The sequence below is a fragment of the Aythya marila genome (genome assembly GCF_965140915.1).
Source record: "Aythya marila genome assembly, chromosome: 2".
Classification (NCBI taxonomy): domain Eukaryota; kingdom Metazoa; phylum Chordata; class Aves; order Anseriformes; family Anatidae; genus Aythya; species Aythya marila.
The window spans coordinates 38,819,368-38,840,215 of NC_139043.1; the positions used below are offsets into that span (position 1 = coordinate 38,819,368).

Consider the following 20,848-nt stretch of genomic DNA (forward strand, 5'->3'; position numbering starts at 1 on the left):
AAAAAAAAAAAAAAAAAGTGTTGTAAAAGGTCAGTAGTTACCTTAGAAATGTCCTAATCATATCATAACAAGAGGAGTAAAGCAAACTTAAGTGCAGTTCTACCTACTATTGTATTTTTAAACTTCATATAACAAGACAGTGTATTTAGCTATCAGACATTCATTTACCTCAGAAAAATCCTGTTATTAAGTTTCTCAGAACTGTTTCTCAGAAACAGTTTTTCTTAAAATCTCAGAACAGTATTTGGTTTATTTGTTTTTCACTAGCAACAAAAAACTCTACTTCAAGTAAGGGCCTATATTCTTATATGTTTATAAAAAAGTTTAAAATTAAGTAAAAAGACAAAATGTGTCAAGGAATTGTAAGTTAAAAAAAGAGGACTGAGATGCTGAGAGACATGTGGTCACAAAGCAGACCAGAAAAATACGGTCAGTCTCCTGACTCCATTTGCTGATGATCCCATGATCTCTGAACTAGAGAGAAAAATATTTATTTAAACACCTTTGAAAATCCATGATAGTGCCACAAGAAAGAAATGGTCTCCTCTTCTTCTCCTGGAAAAAGTAGATAAAGGATATGTATCATGAACACCCTGAAAATGTAGTTGTTCCACCACCTTTTATTGGTCACCAAAATTAAGCAGCAGTACAGATACATTGCTCTAGACATTACTACGTTAGAAATTAATATCAGAAAAATCTTTGCTAGACTAAGAACATGAGAATAAACAGCTGGTATATGTCTCAGGGGGCATACAGTCACTTTCATTGAGTGTAAATTGTAAATGATAAAAAATGTTAATTTAAAAAAAAATTAGAAAAAGATTAATGCTGAAAAAAGTTTTAAAGTGTTAATTTTTTTAGAATGTTAAAAATGTTTTAAAATATTAAATGTTAAAGAAATGTAAAAAAATAACAACAAAAAGCTGCAGAATATTATATTTTTATAGTGCAGCAATATTTTTAGGAATGTGACTTTTAAATATCTTTTGGTGACTTTCCTGTACTGTCAAAATCCCTGTGCAGATGATATTATACTGGTTTAAAATGTGTGTATTAAGCACTCATTTACTTCATTTAGTGAATTTATTTTTAAGGGTTTGAATTCAAATTAAAAGTGGAACATTTTCTTCTTTTTTGTGATTAAGAATGGACCAATGGTAGCAACAATGAGAATTCAGCCCCCCAGTTTCATGAATGAGAACTAGGAATGGAGAAGGCAAAGATATCAGTATTTCAAAAGAATTGCACAGACAGAAAGGTTATGACAGACAACGCAAATGTAATTAAGTCTGGAGTCATGCTGTTGTCTTTTTTTATATTCATAGTTAGTAACTTTGAAATCAGAAGCAATCATAGCTTGCTATACACAATATTGTTTTGTAAGGCTCTTCATTACTGGCACAGCATTAATTGGGGGCACAATGACAGTGAGCAAGATTTTTGTTAGTAAGTAACTCAAGACTGTTCATGAACTACATGCTGCTATTCAGCAGGGCAAGCGGTTTAGTTAAACTCTGGAAGATGAAAGCTAAGTATTTATAAAACTTGTTTGTTGGACTGAAGTCTTTTATGCAGAGACCTTTGTTAGATGATAAAGACTCAAGGTACAGGACAAAAGTAGACATTACCTAACAGTGAAGGCAGTCAGTTCTAAAGCCATATTATGGTGGGTCTACCTCAGTATTTTGGTTTAGATCAGAGTGGAATTTAGATCAGAGTGAAATTCTTACTAATTGTGCTTTGATTCACAGCAGTCTCAGGGCATGGGAACTGGATACCTTCATACCACTAAGCCAGGGCTCTCCAGCTAGCTGTCCAATCCACTGGACCAGGCTAGACCTAGTCTGAAACAATCTCTCACAACTCTGAAAATATGCATAGGAAGGATATTTTGTCTTTAGCAATTTCTATTCCATTCTATAGGTTTATTCCCATTTTGCAGTATTATGTCCTTATGTACACAAAACTTTAGCCTGTCTGGCAGAAAATCATTGCTTTTTAGTCAGAATTCACCCAACAGAGGAAGAAATATTTTGCAAGATTCCATCCCCTTCTGATTCTATTTATTCCATTCCTCATTAATCTTCTTCCTGCCCCAACATTCACAAAAGCTATTCCATCATCAGAACCATGTATCTAAATAAACATGAGGTTATTGTTGCTGTGTTAGCAACAAAAAGATCTTGTTAAAAATGTTAGTATGAAGCCAAGACGAGAAAAAATATTGTAAAATAGGCTTCTCTAGAGAGATTGTGAATTAATCTAAATCTAATCTAAACCCACAATAGAACTGGTGATATAATGTTCAAGTCATTTGAATTGGAACCTATATCTCTGTTCCTTCTAAGAAAATAATTTAATTTGTTCGGGATATTTTCTTCAACATGTTTTGACACTTTTCTTTTTTGAATATTTTGGAAACATCAAATCCATTTTATAATTTATTTTTAATCTTTATTTTACAGGTAAATTCTCGATATTTCATATCAATGTAGCTTTTAGATAATGTATGAATTCTATGATGTATTTTAATTACGAGATTAAAAGACAGTACTCTTCGATTCAGATTTTCAAGATGAAAAATTCTCCACTAACAGTGAAAAATAATCTGTCTTTCAGCATTTGTAATATTTGTTTTTAGCAAAAATTCCTTCAAAAAAAAAAAAAAAGGAAAAAATATCAAAGAATTTGCATAAGCTTAAAATAATATGTAAATATGTTTGCGTTTTTGAAAGATATGTTACAATTTTAATTCTTGCCTGCATTTGAGTGTCATATTTCTTTGTAATTTTTTGGGGAAAAAAAAAAAAAAAAAAAAGCTATATTAGAAAAAATGTCTGTGTGATCAAATTAATGTTTTGTCTCATTACATTTTTTTTCTCTTTTCAGAATGTTTTTGTAGATAAACCAGCATTTCCAGAATACAAAGTTTCAGATGCAAAAAAATCCAAATTCATTTTATTGCATTTTAGCACTTTTAAAGCTGGCTGGGACTGGCTTATTTTACTGGCAACGTTTTATGTTGCTGTGACTGTACCTTATAATGTTTGCTTTATTGGCCATGATGAGCTGTCTACAACTCGAAGCACAACTGTCAGTGACATTGCAGTGGAAATTCTTTTTATCATTGGTAAGATATCTCTGGAGTTTGTTTGGGGTCTTTTTTTTTTTTCTTTTTTTTTTTTAAAAAAAAAAAAAGGTTTTCACAAAACATACGATGTAGAAGAGGGGAAATCATATGTTTTCATGATTTTAAAGAAAATAAATTTTAGTTGTGTAGTTTGAGATTTTACCTGAACTTTTGCATTTATTTACATTTAAGTGCTTCATGTAGTCCTGCTATTTCTCAAAAGGGAGTTTGAACATAAGGTTGAAAACCTTTTTTCTTTTTTTTTTCTTTTTTTTTTTTTTTTACCCTGGAGATGCTTAAAATCTTCCCAGTTCCTCACAATAGTGTTGTTTGTAACATATTTTTCTTATTTACCACTTAGAAGACCCACAGACCACAAGTTGAAAATCATTAGATTTTAAAAATTAATTTCATGAGATTAAAATTTGCATTGCCGTAATGCTAATATACAATGTCTATAAGTTATACTGACAACTGGGATAAAATTTAAGTGGTTTAAGCTTGGCATCTGGTACTTTCTTTAAAGTTTTTATTTGAGTGGTCTGTTTAATATCTACACCTTCAATGAATTAAAGTGAAAACAAAGTGAAATCTAATAGCAAATGAATTATAGCAAAGGATTTTCTTTTCTTATATTACCTTTTATTTCTTTCTTTACATATATAGAAAAGAATCACTGGTTAGGGTCACACAGAGGGTTTTTTCGCAGCATTTTTATTGTAACATCACTGACTGCAGTCACACTGACCATCAGATCTTCTGATAATATGTATGTGAAGTTATTTTAAATAAATAAACAAAGTTGAGCATGTATTTCTTGAATGTGACAAGACTTAGGGCAGGTTCTAACAGAGAAAGAAAATGAATAAAAGAATAAAATAACCTTAAGATTTTAAAATGTTTTTCAACTTTACTTTTCTATCTTTTTCCTGAAAAAAAACATATATATATGTATTAATTCATTAAAAGCAATGTTATGATCCTTTCTAGGAGAATTAAAGACTGAAACTCTTTAAACACTAAGGAACGACTCTATATGTCTATAGTTTAACAGGAGATTTTCTTACAAAATAAAATAAAATAAAATACTTGTAAACTTTATTCCATCTTTTTGATATGGTTACTGTAGACAATAAAACTGGCTTCCCTGCTACTGATGGAACATGCAGCTTTTATGATAGATATGTATATATGCTGCAGCTTTCATGATAGATAAGTAGAAATGTTTCCTCCTTTGGACATTCATTTGCCAGTGTGTTTAAGGTGTACTCTTCCTCTTTTATACTTACTATGACATCTTATCTGACTCTCAGATTAATGCAAGTGATCCATATTGAATGGTACTGAGACACTACAGTAAGAAATCTGTTCTGCAATACAGATCATAGAGGGCTTTTTTTTTTCCTGTATGAATGCAGTAAGGTTATGACTCTAGTCAGTCATAAGTGACTCCATTTTAAAGAATACAAAATGAAATAATTCCACTTGATCTACCTGGGAGTCTTTCTGTGTTTATGAAAAGAGTAGACTCAAAGTTAAGATACTTTGATAATTGAATAAAATGAAGGTTGTATCCTTCACCTCATACAGGTGTAGATAACTGGCTTGTGTTATGACTGTCTTTATTAGAATCTGAGCACAAGAGAGTATAATCTGGGACTGATTAATGTGTTGTAGTTTTCATTTGTAGCAAGACAGATGGCATATTGCTCAGTGCTACTTTTCTGTTTATATCCTTTACTGGAAATATAGAATTCTTATACTAGTATAAGTCAAAAGCAATGGTATTTCTATGACCAGTAGAGTAACTGGGTAAAAATAATCATAATAATAATAAAAGCAAGATTCTCTGTCAATTTTACTTGATATTTTCTGGTTAGAGCTTTAGCTCTATCATTCGGGAAATAAAACTGTGGATTGAAACAAATATATTCAAAGAAAATTGTTTAAAATCTTAGAGGATACTTCTTTACATAGTTTATATTGCTGGTAACCACAAATACTGTACTGTGACATACCATTTTTTCTCCCCCAGTTTCATTAACGGCTTGATTTTTCCCAAATTAATTGCTTCTCAACTTTTTTTCTGTTTTTAATTTGTGGACCTGGGGAAAGTTTTATAGAGCATTTTCAGGACAATCTCATTCTGCATATAAATCTCTGCACTAAATTTATAGAAAAATAGTATGTTTATAGTCACCTCTTAATGGTCCCTTGTCCATTAAAATGCTGGATGAATTTCTCAGAACATGTGTTACCATAATGAAAATAGTAAAATTGACAACATGCATAAAATTACACATAAGCTTGAGAGCACTGTTACACTGGGGCTCTGCCAAGCACAACTTTGATGAGTGATCTGTACACTCTGAGAAAAGCCAGTGAGATGTGCTGAGCAAATTTCTTTTTTATGATCCTACCATCTCAGCCAGACAATGGGAAACTCTGCTTGAGATGGGGCCTTCAGCTATTTTACAGCCCTATGATCATGGCTTGAGGAAAAAGAGTCTATCTGCTTTGATTTCATTCATATTTCTCAGAACATGGAATAATATTCCTTTTATGCACATAACTTGCATAAACTTTTATTTGGATTTACGATGTCTTACTTTTTAGTTGTGTTATCAAAGGGAGTCATGTCTATAAAAAGGAGAGATGTCTGCACATCAGTTGAAGGGAAATTATAAGGTTTCCTTTATGTAGAAGAGTTTGAATGAATATACTGGCTAAAAAAAATATTTTTTTTTGGTTTGTTTTTTTTTTTCAATTTGCAATTCAACATGTGCTTAAACATTATAAAATACATATGGAAGTATTCACCTTAGTTAGGGTAATTATGAGTATTAATCTGAATTAAGCTATTTATGAGAAAAGAACGTATCTAGCTAGAGTTTTAACTGGTTTAACCTTTAAAGATATCTAAAATACAAACGGAAGATTAATAATAATAACAATCCATTTTATGATACATTTGAAGAAGATGTTGGTTACAGAAAGTAATTAAGGTTTCTCAAATTAAGTTAAAATTATTAAGTTAAAATAAAGTTAAAATTATTTTTTGCTTGATTTTTCCTGTACATACTAGTGCTTTAATAAATTGCTTTAGTTTAAAACTCTTTGACTGCTTTATGTATCTTAAAATCATAAAGAGGTGGAGAGAAAACCTTCTTAAGATTAGTGTATTTAAGCGAACATAAAATAATTATCTTGGCATCTCAATTGATGAGTGAGATTGCCTGCTATATGACACTATTTACTTAAAAGTTTCTGTCCTATCCCTTAATTTGCATATGTAGTAGCTGGGTACTTCATTTGTAGATTAGGTATGTCTAGGGCCTGGACGGATGAAATATCAATAAGAAGCATAATATATTTTTGTTAGTTTTAATTAATATTTGTAAAATAATGTTTTCTGACTTTTTGACAGAAAAAAAAAAAAAGGTGGAAGAATCTCTTTCCCATTTCATTCCATTTTATTAGTAATACCTTCCTGTTTGCACAACATTTACCTCTCCATATATATAGTGCTTTTCTTCCTATTTCATTCCAGCTCCCAGATATTGCCTTATTTATCTTTAAAACATTTTGAACACCTAAAACAAAGGAAGTAATGTTACCAAAAGACTATGTGTATTTTCTTGCTATGTGCTCAGATTCATTACCGCACAGCACTATTTGAATAGGATATCTTCAACAGGAGTGAAGTTCAATGCAATTGTTCATGTATATATTTTCAGGCTAATTGTAATACTTTAAGTACTAGATAAGATAAGAGATGTCTGAGTATCTTGTCTCCTAAGGTGGCCAGGAACATCTGTACAGAGAAAAACTAGAAAAATAAGAACCCTTTCACTTTTAATTTCAGTTTTCTATTTTTGTATTCCATCAGTTTTCTGATGGAAGGTAGAGGAAGCTGGCTACTAGTTATTGGAATAAAATATGATGCTATGTATAACGATAATGGCAACAGTCAATTTAAATTATTTTCCCCAAAGTATTCTTTTGCCTACTTAGGGAAAAAAAAAAAAAAAAAAAAAAAAAAAAAAAAAAAAAAAAAGAGAGAGACAACTTACCCCTCCCACCTCAAGTCTAAAAACTTTCTCTATAGTTTATGATTTCAAGAGAGAAAATGAATCATGGTTGCTAAGATTCTCTGTCTTGTTAAATACTGTTTAACAGAGTGGTTATATTTTTAGTAATTTCAGCTTTTAATAGCAGCATGTTTAGAAGCCATAATGCTGCAATTTTTGTTGCACGATACTGAAAATTAGGGACATCTCCCATCATTGTCTATCACAAATCTAAATTACTCAGAAGCAACAGATATTAAGTAATCCTAAAAGTGTCTTAAATCATATGAAGCCCTTGAATCTTTAATATTTATAAATTTTAAAATATGATATAAAACCAGTATAAATTTGTGTTAATATTTGTGACTTACACAATTGTTCATGTAAGCATAAAATTGTATTGAAAATTTTATATATCAAGAAAAAATTGTTGGAATCAGATGAGATAGTATTAAATGTTATAGTTTTTTTGGGTTTCTTTAAATTATTAAATTTATTTTCCTTTTCTCCTCTTATTCTTTTTTCATTATTGTGGCTATCATTTCATATCTTTGAAAGTGTACAGAAGGACATATAAAACAACTTTTGTGCCTAGAGGACTTAAAATCTAATAAGAGGTCTTGTGCATTTTGAAAGGAAATGGTAGTGGAACAATATTTTAGAAAGCTTACCTTCAGACCCTAGTATGCTAAACATTAAGTAGACACCAAGACATTGGTTTGAATTTATATCTGAGCATTAAATGGTATTATTTGTGAATACATATGGACAAAACTTGAAGAAGGATAGAATATCATTGATATACCTAACATTAGGAAGGCAAGGACCTAATACATTTTTCATGAACTATGGGTTGCCTAGAAGTGCGAATAAACATTAAAAAATATTTATGTTGAAAAAAGTAATACATTTCTTAAAGATTCTCAGTCAATATAGCAAATTAAAGTTTGCAAGACCACAGTATTGGTAGAAATGTTTCCAGTAACCTTCCCTACATATCCTTGTAAAGAGGACAGCTGCTCTTCTGCATGCAAAATGCCATTTCTGTGCACAAAAACATCCAGCTGTACATAAAGGAGACAAGCATATGCCACAATAATTTAGAAATGATCATTTCCATGGAAACATTTCTGTATATCAAGGTAGATACATTATATGATAATGGATGCACCCTGAAAATTTGACTTGAATTAGCTCTGCTGACTCTTTCATTTGAGGTATGATCTCATAGCTACACGTTGATTTTTTAAAGGAATACCTGTAACAAAGCAAGTGGCTTATGCAAAAACATTTAAGATCATTGGATCATCATGAGTACAGACTGAAATATGCAGCATTTACTCTCTCCCCTTACTATTCTGGAGAGAGCTCTGTAGGCAGCTTATAGCTGGGACAAGATATACTGCATTTATGCTTCTGAAAAATATATTCAGTCTGCCATTTATCACCTGTCCTAAACGAATATATTCACATTATTTTTCTTTCCTCCTTCCTGTTTCACAACGAGACTTGTAACATCAGAGTGACAGGCTTCTTAGAACTTAATAGAAAACAGGTTCTTCATTTTTATTTTTATTTTTTTTGTCATCTATACTGTAGTATCATTGTAAAACAAACAAACAAAAAGAAGTGTGACAAGTTATTGTTTCATCTGTAGTCAACACGCACATTATGAAGTGCTGTAGTAATAATTTTGTAAGGTAATTTTCATTCTGCTGTTGCCTTTCATAAGGTTTGCAAAAAGCCTGTTAATATTACCCTGTCATATATTGTATGACTGACTAGTGTTAATGCTACAATCAGAGAAAGTGTGCATTTAGGTTTGTTATCATAGAACACAATGATAAAACAACACTGTAGATTAAACTCAAGATTAATGTCTTGATTAACTACCCAGGCCATTTCCAAGAAATGGTTAGGTGTTTAGTAGTTAACCGTATTTTCATTATCTTGCTTGTGGCCTTCATTTTTTTTTTTTTTTTTTTTTTTTTTTTTTATGTGGGGGAGTGGGAGAGGACAACAAAGCAGTTATTACATTGCCTGATTAATGTCTTATTTGTTCCATCTTTTCATTGTTGTCTGCAGCATTTCTGTAAAGAGAACTGTTGTGATAGTTTTGGATAGAATATTTTTATTCATAGTATTTTGTATGGTGCTATGTTTTGGATTTGTGATGACACAAATGACATAGATAACATATCAATGATTTAGTTACTGATGAGCAGTGCTTAAAATGAGTCAAGAACTTTTCAACTTCTTATGCTGTCATGCCAATGAGGATGCTGGGGATGCACAAGAAGCTGGGAAGGGACACAACCAGGACAGCTGACCCAAACTGATCAAAGGGTTACTCTGTTCAGCAAGAAAAAATTGGGGGCAGGATGGCATGGTTGCCTTTGCTCAGGGCCTACCCAATTATCAGTCATCTGGTAATAAGCAATTGTGTTTTGAATCACTGTTTTTCCTTGGTTTTGTTATTCTTTGCCTTCCCTCCCCTCTCCTTCACCCTCCTTTTAAGTTATTAAACTGTCTTTATCTCAGCCCACAAGTTTTCAGTTTTTGTCCATTTGATTCTTTTCCCTATCCCATGGGAAGTGGGGGAAGCAAATGGAAACTTGTGTGATGCTTAGCTGCTTACCAGGGTTAAACCACAGCAACGGTTTTTGTGAAGTTCCTCACAACTATATTTGCTTCGCACACACTGAATTTATTGAAAAGTTAAGTCATATGATTGATGTTCTTTTATTCCTTGAAGTTGCTTCTTTCTACCATATTTCTTCAAGTTCTATTAAGAAAATTACCCATGTAGAAACTTTCACACTTCAGCAATCATAAATACAAGCTTTTTTAAAAGCAGAGCCAGTGGCACATATTTCAGATATATTTTTAGTTCTTTGTTTTTATTTCAAGTCTCCAAATTCTGTATCTTCCTTGGGGGAAAAAAAAATAGTATATTTCAGTTACTCAGTGTATTCATGGATAGAGTCTGTTTTTAAAGGCAGAGTATAGTTTGTTTGTAATAAATAAATAAATAAATAAAAGTTTTTCCAAGTACTAGTATGTTACTGTAAAGGTCATGGTATACTGTAAAGGTATGGGATTCTTTTGTGGAATATCAGCTACTGTAGAAGTGAGATTACATAACCTCTGTTAAACATCCTTATAGTTAAGGAGACCAACTTAAAAAGGTAAACTCAAAGGACTAAAAATCAAGGAAGGAGATAAAGGAGTATGACTCTTTTTATTATTTAATTCAGTGGTCTTTCTATTTGCTTTATATTGGAATTCGAGCTAATGGTCTCTCAGTATGGTAAAACATTACCATTGAAATCCCTATTTTAATTTTTGTGTGCCTATCTTTCTGTATGCCTACTGCATGCCTACAGTAATTAGTAGAGCAGCCTGTAACTATGATGTTGGATTGAACATACCATGGCAAAGCATTGGTATATATTGGTATATACACTGTCTATACATTGTACTCCTGGAGGGAATGGCTTTTGTTTCCACAGTATCCATTCAAAGCACTAATGTTGTCAGATTTTTATGTTAATGAATAATTAACCTAAGTAAAACAGTCTTTCCACTTGGTCATGACCTCAGTATCCCATTGCCTTCTGTTGCAAGAACAAATAGTGAGGAAGAGCAAATCAGTGTGTAAGATACAGATGGTTTTGGTTTTGGGAACCAGTTCTTGCCAGAGAACAGATCTTGATCCATTAAAATTAGTAAACATTTTGTCAGTTTGTCAGACTGTACTGCAGCAAGGTTGAGAACGTATGTCAGAACACTGCCTTGGAGCAGGGAATATGTCACTCCTCATGTGTTGTACAGTGATCAGCATTTTGGTGTCCCATAGTGAACAAACTCCTTTTGTAGAAGAAATTTGACCAGTAAAACAGCTTACTATATTCAGTGACGAGTTTAATACAGCAAAACCTGGTAATTATATCAATTCCACATTAGCAGAATCTTTTTTTTTTTTTTTTTCCTGAAATCAATTATACTATATGAATGTGATTTCCCTGTGATGAACATTTTAAGAATTTGTAGCTCTAAACTATTCTTCCAATATTAATCTTAACTGTAGCTGTCCAGCCAAATCCATGAAACCTCTAAAAACGATCTTTGGGCGGAGGTGTAACATATCCCCAATATGAAGTTTCCATCCTCTGTGAATGCCCACACAAACTTGACTGACCTGCTTCTTAAAGAGTCTGGAGTGCTAATGACCAGGAGAAAACTTTACTGGGGGCTGCATGCAAAGAGAAGTAGGAGGAACAGGTATTGTTAGAGATATTTTGCCATTTTAAATGTACTGTTGCTTAAGGACTAAATCTAACCTTTTTATGTAATTTTATTTAATGATTACGCTCCTCAGTGTGATATGATTTCATATTACTCTTCAGAGTAAAAACACATTTGAACTTATTGTTTGTATCTTGGGATACTTAATTTCTTTAATTTCTAGCAGTGTAAAAATTAGGGTGGCTTCTCCTTACACATGTCATCACAATACAGCTGAGATTTCAGTTTTGTGTAGTTTTATATGACCTTTCAGTTCATAAAGATTCTCCTAAGAAAGAAAAATATGACCATCTTTTTCAATCTTGAATATAAGGTATTAATTTCATCCAGGTATTAACTCCAATACACCATGTTTTTTGGCTAAGTCATGTTTTCCTGATAACATCTGCTCTTGTTCAAAGAGTTTGGACGAAAGAGAATCCACAACTCATCTATGGCTTAGGTCTTTCTTTTCTCTTTTCTTTTTCTTTTTTTTTTTTTCTTTTTTCTTTTTCTTTTTTTTTCTTTTTTATTATTTGTAGTCTTTTTTTTTCATCAATCTGCAGAACTGACATTTTGCTAAGGCTTTAGGATTGTTGTTTAGAAAAGTTTCTGCCCTCTGATTCATAGGTAGGATACATTGGATGGTAATTTAGCATCTGATGTGATACAAGCATATTTTGCTGCTCCATTCCAAAATTAGATAAATTATAAAATAAATATTTGTTGAATATATCTGCTTTTTCTGTATAATTACTAACAGTCTCTCTCTTGATCAGACAGCACTAATGTAGTGGAACTGAAGTTCAATCCTGTGTACCAATGATTTCTTTCTCTTTCCCCAAAATGATTTTCATGTCAAGATTTCTGTATTTTATGTTGATTGTTAGTTAGTACATGTTCCACCCTTACTATAACTTTCTTAAAAATAAAAACAAAAACAAAAATAATAATAATAATCCTTCAGCAGTGGGTTGTTTCAAATACATTAAATACATTATCTTTGGGAGTGCATCACAGAATCATAGAATCACAGAATAGTTGAGGTTGGATTGGAAGGGACCTCAAGGGATCATCTAATCCAACCCTGCTGAAGCAGGGTCACCTAGAACATGTTACACAGGATCACATCCAGGCAGGTTTTGAATAGCTCCAAAGAACCTCTCTGAGATTCTTTGAAAGAACCAAAGAACCAAAGCTCCACAACCTCTCTGGGCAGCCTGTTCCAGTGCTCTGTCACACAAAATGTAAAGAAATCTTCCTCATGTGGTGATGAAAACTCCCGTTGTTCAATTTATACCTGTTACCCCTTGTTTTATCACTGGCCACCACTAAGAAGAGTTTGGCCCCATCTTCTTTACGTTGTCCCCTCAGGTATCTATGTTTAATATTTAATCCCTGATTATTTTTTTTCTCATAAATTTTACTTGACTTCATAGTAGCCTGGAGTAGCCTAAGCATCAGGTGTAAAATGAAATATTATTTTCACCTCCTACATAAAAATATTATCTCCCTCAGATTAACCGCTCAGCAACTAAAAGCGAATTGTCAAAATAAGTGTGGTAATAAATGTTTGAAGGAACATTATGAGTTGAAAGATTGCTGTTTCATTTGAATAACTTGAAACTAGCAAATTAACTAAGAATATTTAGTTTTACAAAAGAAGTAGAAAGGAAAAAAAAAAAAAAAAAAAAAAGAGTTTATACAGGAGCAAATAAATTGTTCTTAATCAATATAGCACTAATATTTCCTGGAACCTTTCCTGAAAACTCTCTGGCCAGATTCTGATACCATATATAATTAAATAATCAATATAGTCAAATAATCAGATAGATCAAAGATCTTGGGCATTGGGGTGTGTATAGCTAGCTAAAAACAATCAATATGATTGATTGTTTTTCAATCATAAATGAATATGAGAAAAAAATAGAAGAAATAAGGAAAGAGCCAGTTGTAACACCTAGGAGAGGGAGGTGGTGTAGGAAACTGTCTACTCTGACAATCAATGGGGTTAATATGCCTAAATTATCTAGGTCTCAAGCACAGGATTGAATTACTATAGTCTAATGAGAATTCATGCATCACCCAGTTCCCTGGATACTGCTTATGCATATCCTACTTGCCCTAAAGTGTAGAATATTTCAATTTCAGTTATTTGACAGTAAAAGAGAGGTAAAATGAGTTATATTACCTAGAATTTGCTGCAATCAAAAAGTGTGCCACAGGCAGTTATTGAATCAGTTGACTAATCCTAAATTGTTATTCTGCTGTAACTTGATCATATGTCTAATCCCAGCAGGATTTATTTTAAAATATAGAGCTTAAAGAGAAAACAAATACCGTGGGCACAGGAAAATCAGTTGGTTCAGGTAAAATAATCCTGTTTATGGGTGAAGAGATTCATCTGGCCTGAAAATAAAGTTTTACTATTGGATTATCTATACTTTATTTTATTTTATTGTATTTTATTTTTAAATTAGATCATTTTAGATTTTTTAGGGATTAGAAATTGAGATTATACAAAACATATTTTAGAATTTCACTTTTGAAGTTGGAAAAGGAGAATTATTCTGGAAAACATTTTAAGGATTAACAAAATAGTTCTGTGAATATTATTTTATAGTTTTCACCTTTTTATATAATTTAGGATTGCAACCTGCATTATGCATTAAGTAGAACTTCTGTTTTTGTGTAGTCTTTTTTTTGTTTTGTTTTGTTGAGTACCTGTTTAAACTAGTATTTTCATACCAATGACTACGTAGGAATATGTGACTGTGATTGCAGAACAAATCTAGAACGGGATGGGATGGTAAAGCTTTAATTCAAGAACAGTCACCGAATGGTTCCTCCACCTTACTGACTTGCTTTAGGTTCCCAGCAAATGTATGCCCAAATATGAAATACATTGTCATTTCATAGAAACTGAGCATTTCTGCATAAGCATGGACTTTCATGACTGCAGAATGAAATTCTTTATTCAAATATGGTCACAAACAGGAGGGTAAAGGCCATTAAGAACCCTCAAATAAGCAAAGATATCAGTTAAAGCTTTTCAGTTAGATCACTGCTTTAGAAAATTTGAATGAAAACATTACAAAAGCATGTAGTCATGATGACTGCAAATTTGGAAGACAGCAGAATAATGATGTTTCATCTTTCTGCTGTTTCATCTTTCATTTACTGTTGTAGATATGGTGTGAGGATTTAATTAGAAGACAATATAAATAGGAATGGTAGCTGCATGTGAATTAACATTACTGAATGTTGGTACTTGGGGTGAGAGTAGGGGGAGGAGTAGAGGGGAAGGAAGTATGTTGGGGCACATCTTGCCAGTAGTGGAAATAGTAGGCTATGAGAATCCATCCAGACTGAGCTAATTAGCCATGGGATCCAACCAGAAGATAAATCAAGGTTTATGTTTGAGGTTGTTCATATCAAAGCCATACAAAAGGTTTTGTGAGATTTGTCAACCACTGGTTATCTTCTCTGTATGCATCTTACAGATTTGGTGGCTAACAGGGTTTCTGGCATACCTTGTGTGGGGTTGGTAGAGGAAGGTGATCAGTCTGCAGGCTAGAACAAAGCAGGCACAGGACTGGAAAACAGGAAAGGAACTGAATGAACTGGCACTTGTATTTAGTGGGTGTGAGGGGAAGAACTGTTGGACGCAAGAACGGAGCAGTGGTAGAGGATATATGAAAAAACAGCAGTCATGTGAAAGGAGACTGACGAGATGGGGAGGCAAGAGATTTGGCAAAGGAGTCTAAGCAGAGCAGTCTTTCTTTGGGTTATTGGCCATTGATTAGCCATTAAATTTTTCTTAATATGAAGTGGTTCTGCATAGCAGTGTGCTCAGGTGGCCAAGAAGGCCAACGGCATCCTGGCTTGTATCAGGAACAGTGTGACCAGCAGGGGTAGGGAGGTGATCGTCCCTCTGTACTCAGCTCTGGTGAGGCCGCACCTCGAGTACTGTGTTCAGTTTTGGGCCCCTCACTACAAGAAGGACATCGAGGTGCTTGAGCGGGTCCAGAGAAGGGCAACGAAGCTGGTGAGGGGCCTGGAGAACAAGTCCTACAAGGAGCGGCTGAGGGAGCTGGGCTTGTTCAGCCTGGAGAAGAGGAGGCTCAGGGGTGACCTTATCGCTCTTTATAGGTACCTCAAGGGAGGCTGTAGCGAGGTGGGGGTTGGCCTGTTCTCCCATGTGCCTGGTGACAGGACGAGGGGGAATGGGCTTAAGCTGAGCCAGGGGAGGTTTAGGTTAGATGTTAGGAAGAACTTCTTCACTGAAAGGGTTGTGAGGCATTGGAACAGGCTGCCCAGGGAAGTGGTGGGGTCACTATCCCTGGAAGTCTTCAAAAGACGTTTAGATGTAGAGCTTAGGGATATGGTTTAGTGGGGACTGCTAGCATTAGGTCAGAGGTTGGACTCGATGATCTTGAGGTCTCTTCCAACCTAGAAATTCTGTAATTCTGTAATAACTTGAGGGTAGAAATTAGAGTTGAAATAACTGAAAAATCTCTATTTATATATTCAGGGATGAGGCAATGGGGTGATATGTCAGATTGTTCAAAACCCCTTTAAATTGGCAGTGTTGTGTTGTCCCTCTGGAGTGCTGCCAGGCCAAGTTCACCTTTGTGTTTGATAGCAGTAGTTGCTGCTTTATGGACTGAAGCACTTTGTGTTAAGCTCACCGGCTCATCCACACAAAAGCAATTGGGGCAGAAGCAAAAGTCTGCAACAAAGTCTGCAAGGACTGACTTAAAGAGTGTGGGTGTTTGTTTAACAAAGCACATGTATCTATTCTAAAACAAAATAAAAATATGTTCAAGAAAAAGGCATCTTTTAGTTTCAACATGACTTAAAGGACATTCTTAAAGTCAAAAGGACAGTCTAGAATCTATCTTGATATTTCATTTGTGTGAACTCTAGCTTTCTGATTATAACTGAACTTGAATCATTTAACTTGAAATAAGAACACATCTTTTTTCCTGATGAAGAAGAGAATAGAGAGGCTTCACCCTTTCTTCCCTCCTTACGTCAAATATTTTAACATAAAAATTTTTAATGTATTCAGAAGTTGTAACACAGTGAGTCAACCAATTATGATATTGTTTGATGTAATTTCTGATTTAGTTTTAGGTAACTTTTTAATGGTATTACTCATATCACAGATATTATTTATGTCCCTTGTTCTGTTTTTCTTAGCACATGGCATGATGTATGTTGCATCCAACATCATTTAAAATGATGTTTTTTCCAACTTAAATGGAAAAATTGGGTGAGGTTACTTTGCTTCAAAAGTATATTTTTTATACAGTAATAATACTTATTACATGATTTATCCGTTGCTCTCAGAATTATGAGAACTGATGAAATGGAAAAGGGATTGTAGTAGTTGTTCCAGTCTAAAACTGACACATCAAATAAAATCTGAAGTATGAAGCATGTACAGGCTGAATTTGGCTGTTATAGCCTATTTAAGGATAACATATTAAAACATACTTCATACAGAAAAGTTTTGAGACACTTACTGTCCAAAAGGTATTACAGTCACTTCATGTATGCTTTAACAACCAACTCAGAGATTAAATGTCCCTCTTGCCTGGTTTACTGCTGTAATCTTCTGCAAAATTTGTGCCCTTCCTCCTGTAGAAAAAGAATACATAAATAAAATAAATAAAATATTAAAGCCCACCTGATCTTAGGGCCTTTGGAACACTCTTTCAACACTTTCAGCACTGAAGGGTACTGTTTTGATGGGGAGAAGTCACCTGGAATCTCCGAGGATTTACATTATAGATGCTTGTTTTGAATTTCTTGCTGTGCTTTGATAGGTTAGTGGCATCTTTAGGTGGAAGCACAGTAAGCTTCATAATCAAGTTATAAAATATAAAATATTCAATTAATATTCTCAGAATAGATTATTTTACGATTTGTTGATGTTTATTACTTGTTGTCTCAATTAGCTTACCATTCTCGTTGATCAAAGTTTTAACGATGAGAAAACATTTATTTTAAAAAGTAAAAAATTTTCATCTTCCACTCTTTAAACAGCAATCCCCAAAAGTCTGCAGAACACATGATTCCTAAAAATAATAAAACCTTCCAGAATAAATGCTCCTTTCTAAATTTGTGTTAAAGATTTTGTTGTGCTTTTATATTTTTTTTTTTGGCTTAGGAGCACTTCCCCTTCAGTTTTCTTGGTAAGTCCCTTCTCACAATAGTTTAGCTGTAAATAATGTTGCCCAGACAAATAAGCTGTTTACACCCAAGTACAGCTCAGAAAACTGACAAGAAATAGATCACACTCACCTACCTTCTTCTGTATTTTTTGTCTAATCAATTGGATGTAGAAAGAAGCACTTACCATTTTCTATTTGATTTTTTATACATAAAAGTTATCTGTGAATGTTGTGCTAAATTGCTTTGAAAAGAAGGCAGAAAAGGGTGCTGTGCAGAAAACCCTCTAATCTCTTCAATCTTGAACAATGAATTCCATATGTGAATTGATAAGCCTTTGGTGTACTGGATGGCTTAGGGGGGGTTAAAGCAAGCATTTATCTCCTTCTCTTTTAAAGAATTAGTTGCCTCAAAAATACTAATGTGCAATAAGTAAGCAAATCCTTTTCTTTAACCTTGATAACTACACACTGGAGGTTTTTGAGACAAAGAGAAGAAGTTTTACCACTTTTATGGTAATCATCATATCAGTTGGAGAAAGTGCAATATTTCTGTCTGTATTTTCCAAAACAGTAACCTGCATTGGGCATTTTTTTTTCTGTTGAGAACTAATTTAACTCATGAAGCAAACATCCTTATCTTTGTTTCTTACCTATATCAAGCAAATCTGCATGAAGTAGTTATGCACATTGTTGGTGCTACTATGATGATTTGTAAATGTGAATAATATGCAACTAAGTACTGAGTACCTGTGGAGTTAGTGGATCCTCTTGTATATTGCGAACCATATGAAACCATGTTAATTTCACGTTTTAATACATGGTGGTTTCAAAACATTTTCGTAGCTTTATGAGCAAGGCCAGCTGAGACTACTGCTTCATCTAAATATTTTCTCTCTCTGATTTTGTTTATATTTTCTGTTTAGTATGCAGATTTTGCTGAATGAAAACACTGTTTCTTAAAACTTAATTATAGACTGAAAGATCTTAGTCCATGGAACCAGATAGTCTTATGTCTGTGTCTAAGTCACTGTGTTAAGACTCTGCACTACATCTTGAAAATTTTAAAGGACCAACAGAGTTCCAAAACAATAAAAAATTCACTGAAAAATTTATTATTTTAGGAGATTCACCTCTAATAAGTAGAAAGGAGGAATGGGAGAGATCAAACTGTCAGAAATATGGTTTGACCTGTTACAAACTGTGTATAGGTTAACTAGTTAGTGTGTGTCAGGTGATCTTAGCAAACAGTCTAGCCTTGAATTAAGGAAGATTGCATAAAATATTTCTGTCAGTGAAATATGGGAAGTAATTCTCTTCCAAACCCAGATCTGGCAGTGAAACTGGGCAATACACATAATAAAGAAATCTTTTTTCTGATACCTTTAATGTGTGATCCTGTCTCTGTGCTAAGTCTCTGCCTGCCTCTTCTCTTTACCCTCTGTAATGCAGTAATGGGGAAAAAAATGCTTTGTGGCTTGCATATATTGGTAACATGCTTGAGGATTGTCCAGTCTTAGTGTAGACTACATAAAGAACATGTAGAGAAAGTCCAAATACCTCTTTTTTTTTTTTTTTTCCCAAAAAAGTTGTGAAGAGAAAGGAAAGAAAAAGAACTCAATGCTGCAAAAGCTAATCATGGTAATCAGACATGCCTTTCTCTCTAGCACATCTGCATACATCTATCTCATGTGCCTAAGTTATATGAGTCCATGTACATAAGTGTTTCATACATGAATATAACAATATCTTTAGTATGATGCTGTGTTTATTTTACATTGTTAGGGCATTTAACTTCAACCAGTCCAAGTTCATCACATCATTTACTTGGCCATGTTTAATTTCCAAAATTAATACATGAATTTAACTGATGTAATAGTGTATCCAGTATATCCTATTTTGACTAATTAGTCTATCAATGTGTAAAAACATGCAAAAGTCAGTTCTTCTGTCTGTATTTTGGAACAGACTAAACCAACAGTTGAATATATAACATGAAGTAAAGTGAAGTCCAGAGAGTTTTTGTAATTCTATTTCTCTCTTCTTTAGGTACCTTTTCTGTCTTGGATTTTAAACGTATTTTGCCTATTATATAGTGATATATGGCTGATTTTATGTTTGGATTTGTGTTGGTACACAGTCTTCTCTATTAAAAACTATCATAACATTGAAAACTTAATCATCCAAGATAAATTGTCTAGAAACAGTTTTGTTTATAAACAAACCCATAGTAACATCATTTTAAAACTGAGCAGCAAACCAGGTTTGGCTTGTGTTTTATGTGTTTAATATTCTGGATAATGCAAATCTTCAAATTACAATTATACAGGATGAAATAAATTGAGTTATAACTTCAGTGCATATAAATATGCTGCAGAAAACAACTAACTTGATAAATTGTCAAGAAGACATTTTTCTTAGTAAGAGACAGTGATGATTTCACATCATTCATTAACTAATAGCATCAGTTATACTTTTACATGTCTTGTTATTGCTACACATTCAGCAAGAAGGGTCTGCTTCCTCATTTTATCTGAGATTAGCAAACCTATTGACTTCTGGATTATCACTTTTAAGGTTGCTTTTTGTTTTTCCCCCTGAATTATTAAAATTATCCTGGCAAGTTTCCATTTCCGTAACATTTCTCCAGTTTTATGACGTTGTATTGAAAATTAATACTGGTGATTCAGCTTCAGACTTGTAATTTTGTTAACCGCTGATGTTTCCTGAACTTCAGTTGCATTTTCTATTTTACTTTGTAAAAGTAAAGCCTCCAGTTTTTTTTTTTTTTTTTTTTTTTTTTTTTCAAACTAGCAGGGCTTATTGAATTCCAATTGATCTGATTGTTAATTCATGCTTAAAAAATGTTCAAATGTATTGATAAAACACTTAAAGTCTTAAAAAAATTATTTTACACTTCCAAGTTCACATCATAGATAGTCATCTTTTCAAAGTATGTATGTATGTATGATGAGATCATATTTTCCAGGTCCAAATGGTTACTGTTTTTTAATCAAAAATAACTTTTTTTTTAAATAATTGTAATGTTAATTTATCCCAAATTCACACACCATTTCTAATCTTATGTTAAGTAATTATTCTTTTAGAGGCTTTTAAGAATTGAATAGTTAAGAATGCTTTTATAACTGGTATATATCTGCATCTAAAGGCACCTACAG

General features: G+C 33.0%; 1 protein-coding gene across 1 annotated transcript in view; it reads left to right on the top strand.

The window, feature by feature from the left end:
- The window catches only part of KCNH8 (potassium voltage-gated channel subfamily H member 8), a gene marked incomplete at both ends in the record, with an annotated part of 180,771 nt that overhangs the window by 87,367 nt on the left and 72,556 nt on the right, over nt 1-20,848 (top strand). The window contains one exon of the mRNA XM_082753902.1: nt 2,893-3,133. Within this exon, the coding sequence (XP_082610028.1) occupies nt 2,893-3,133 (241 nt within the window). The remainder of the gene's footprint in view (nt 1-2,892; nt 3,134-20,848) is intronic.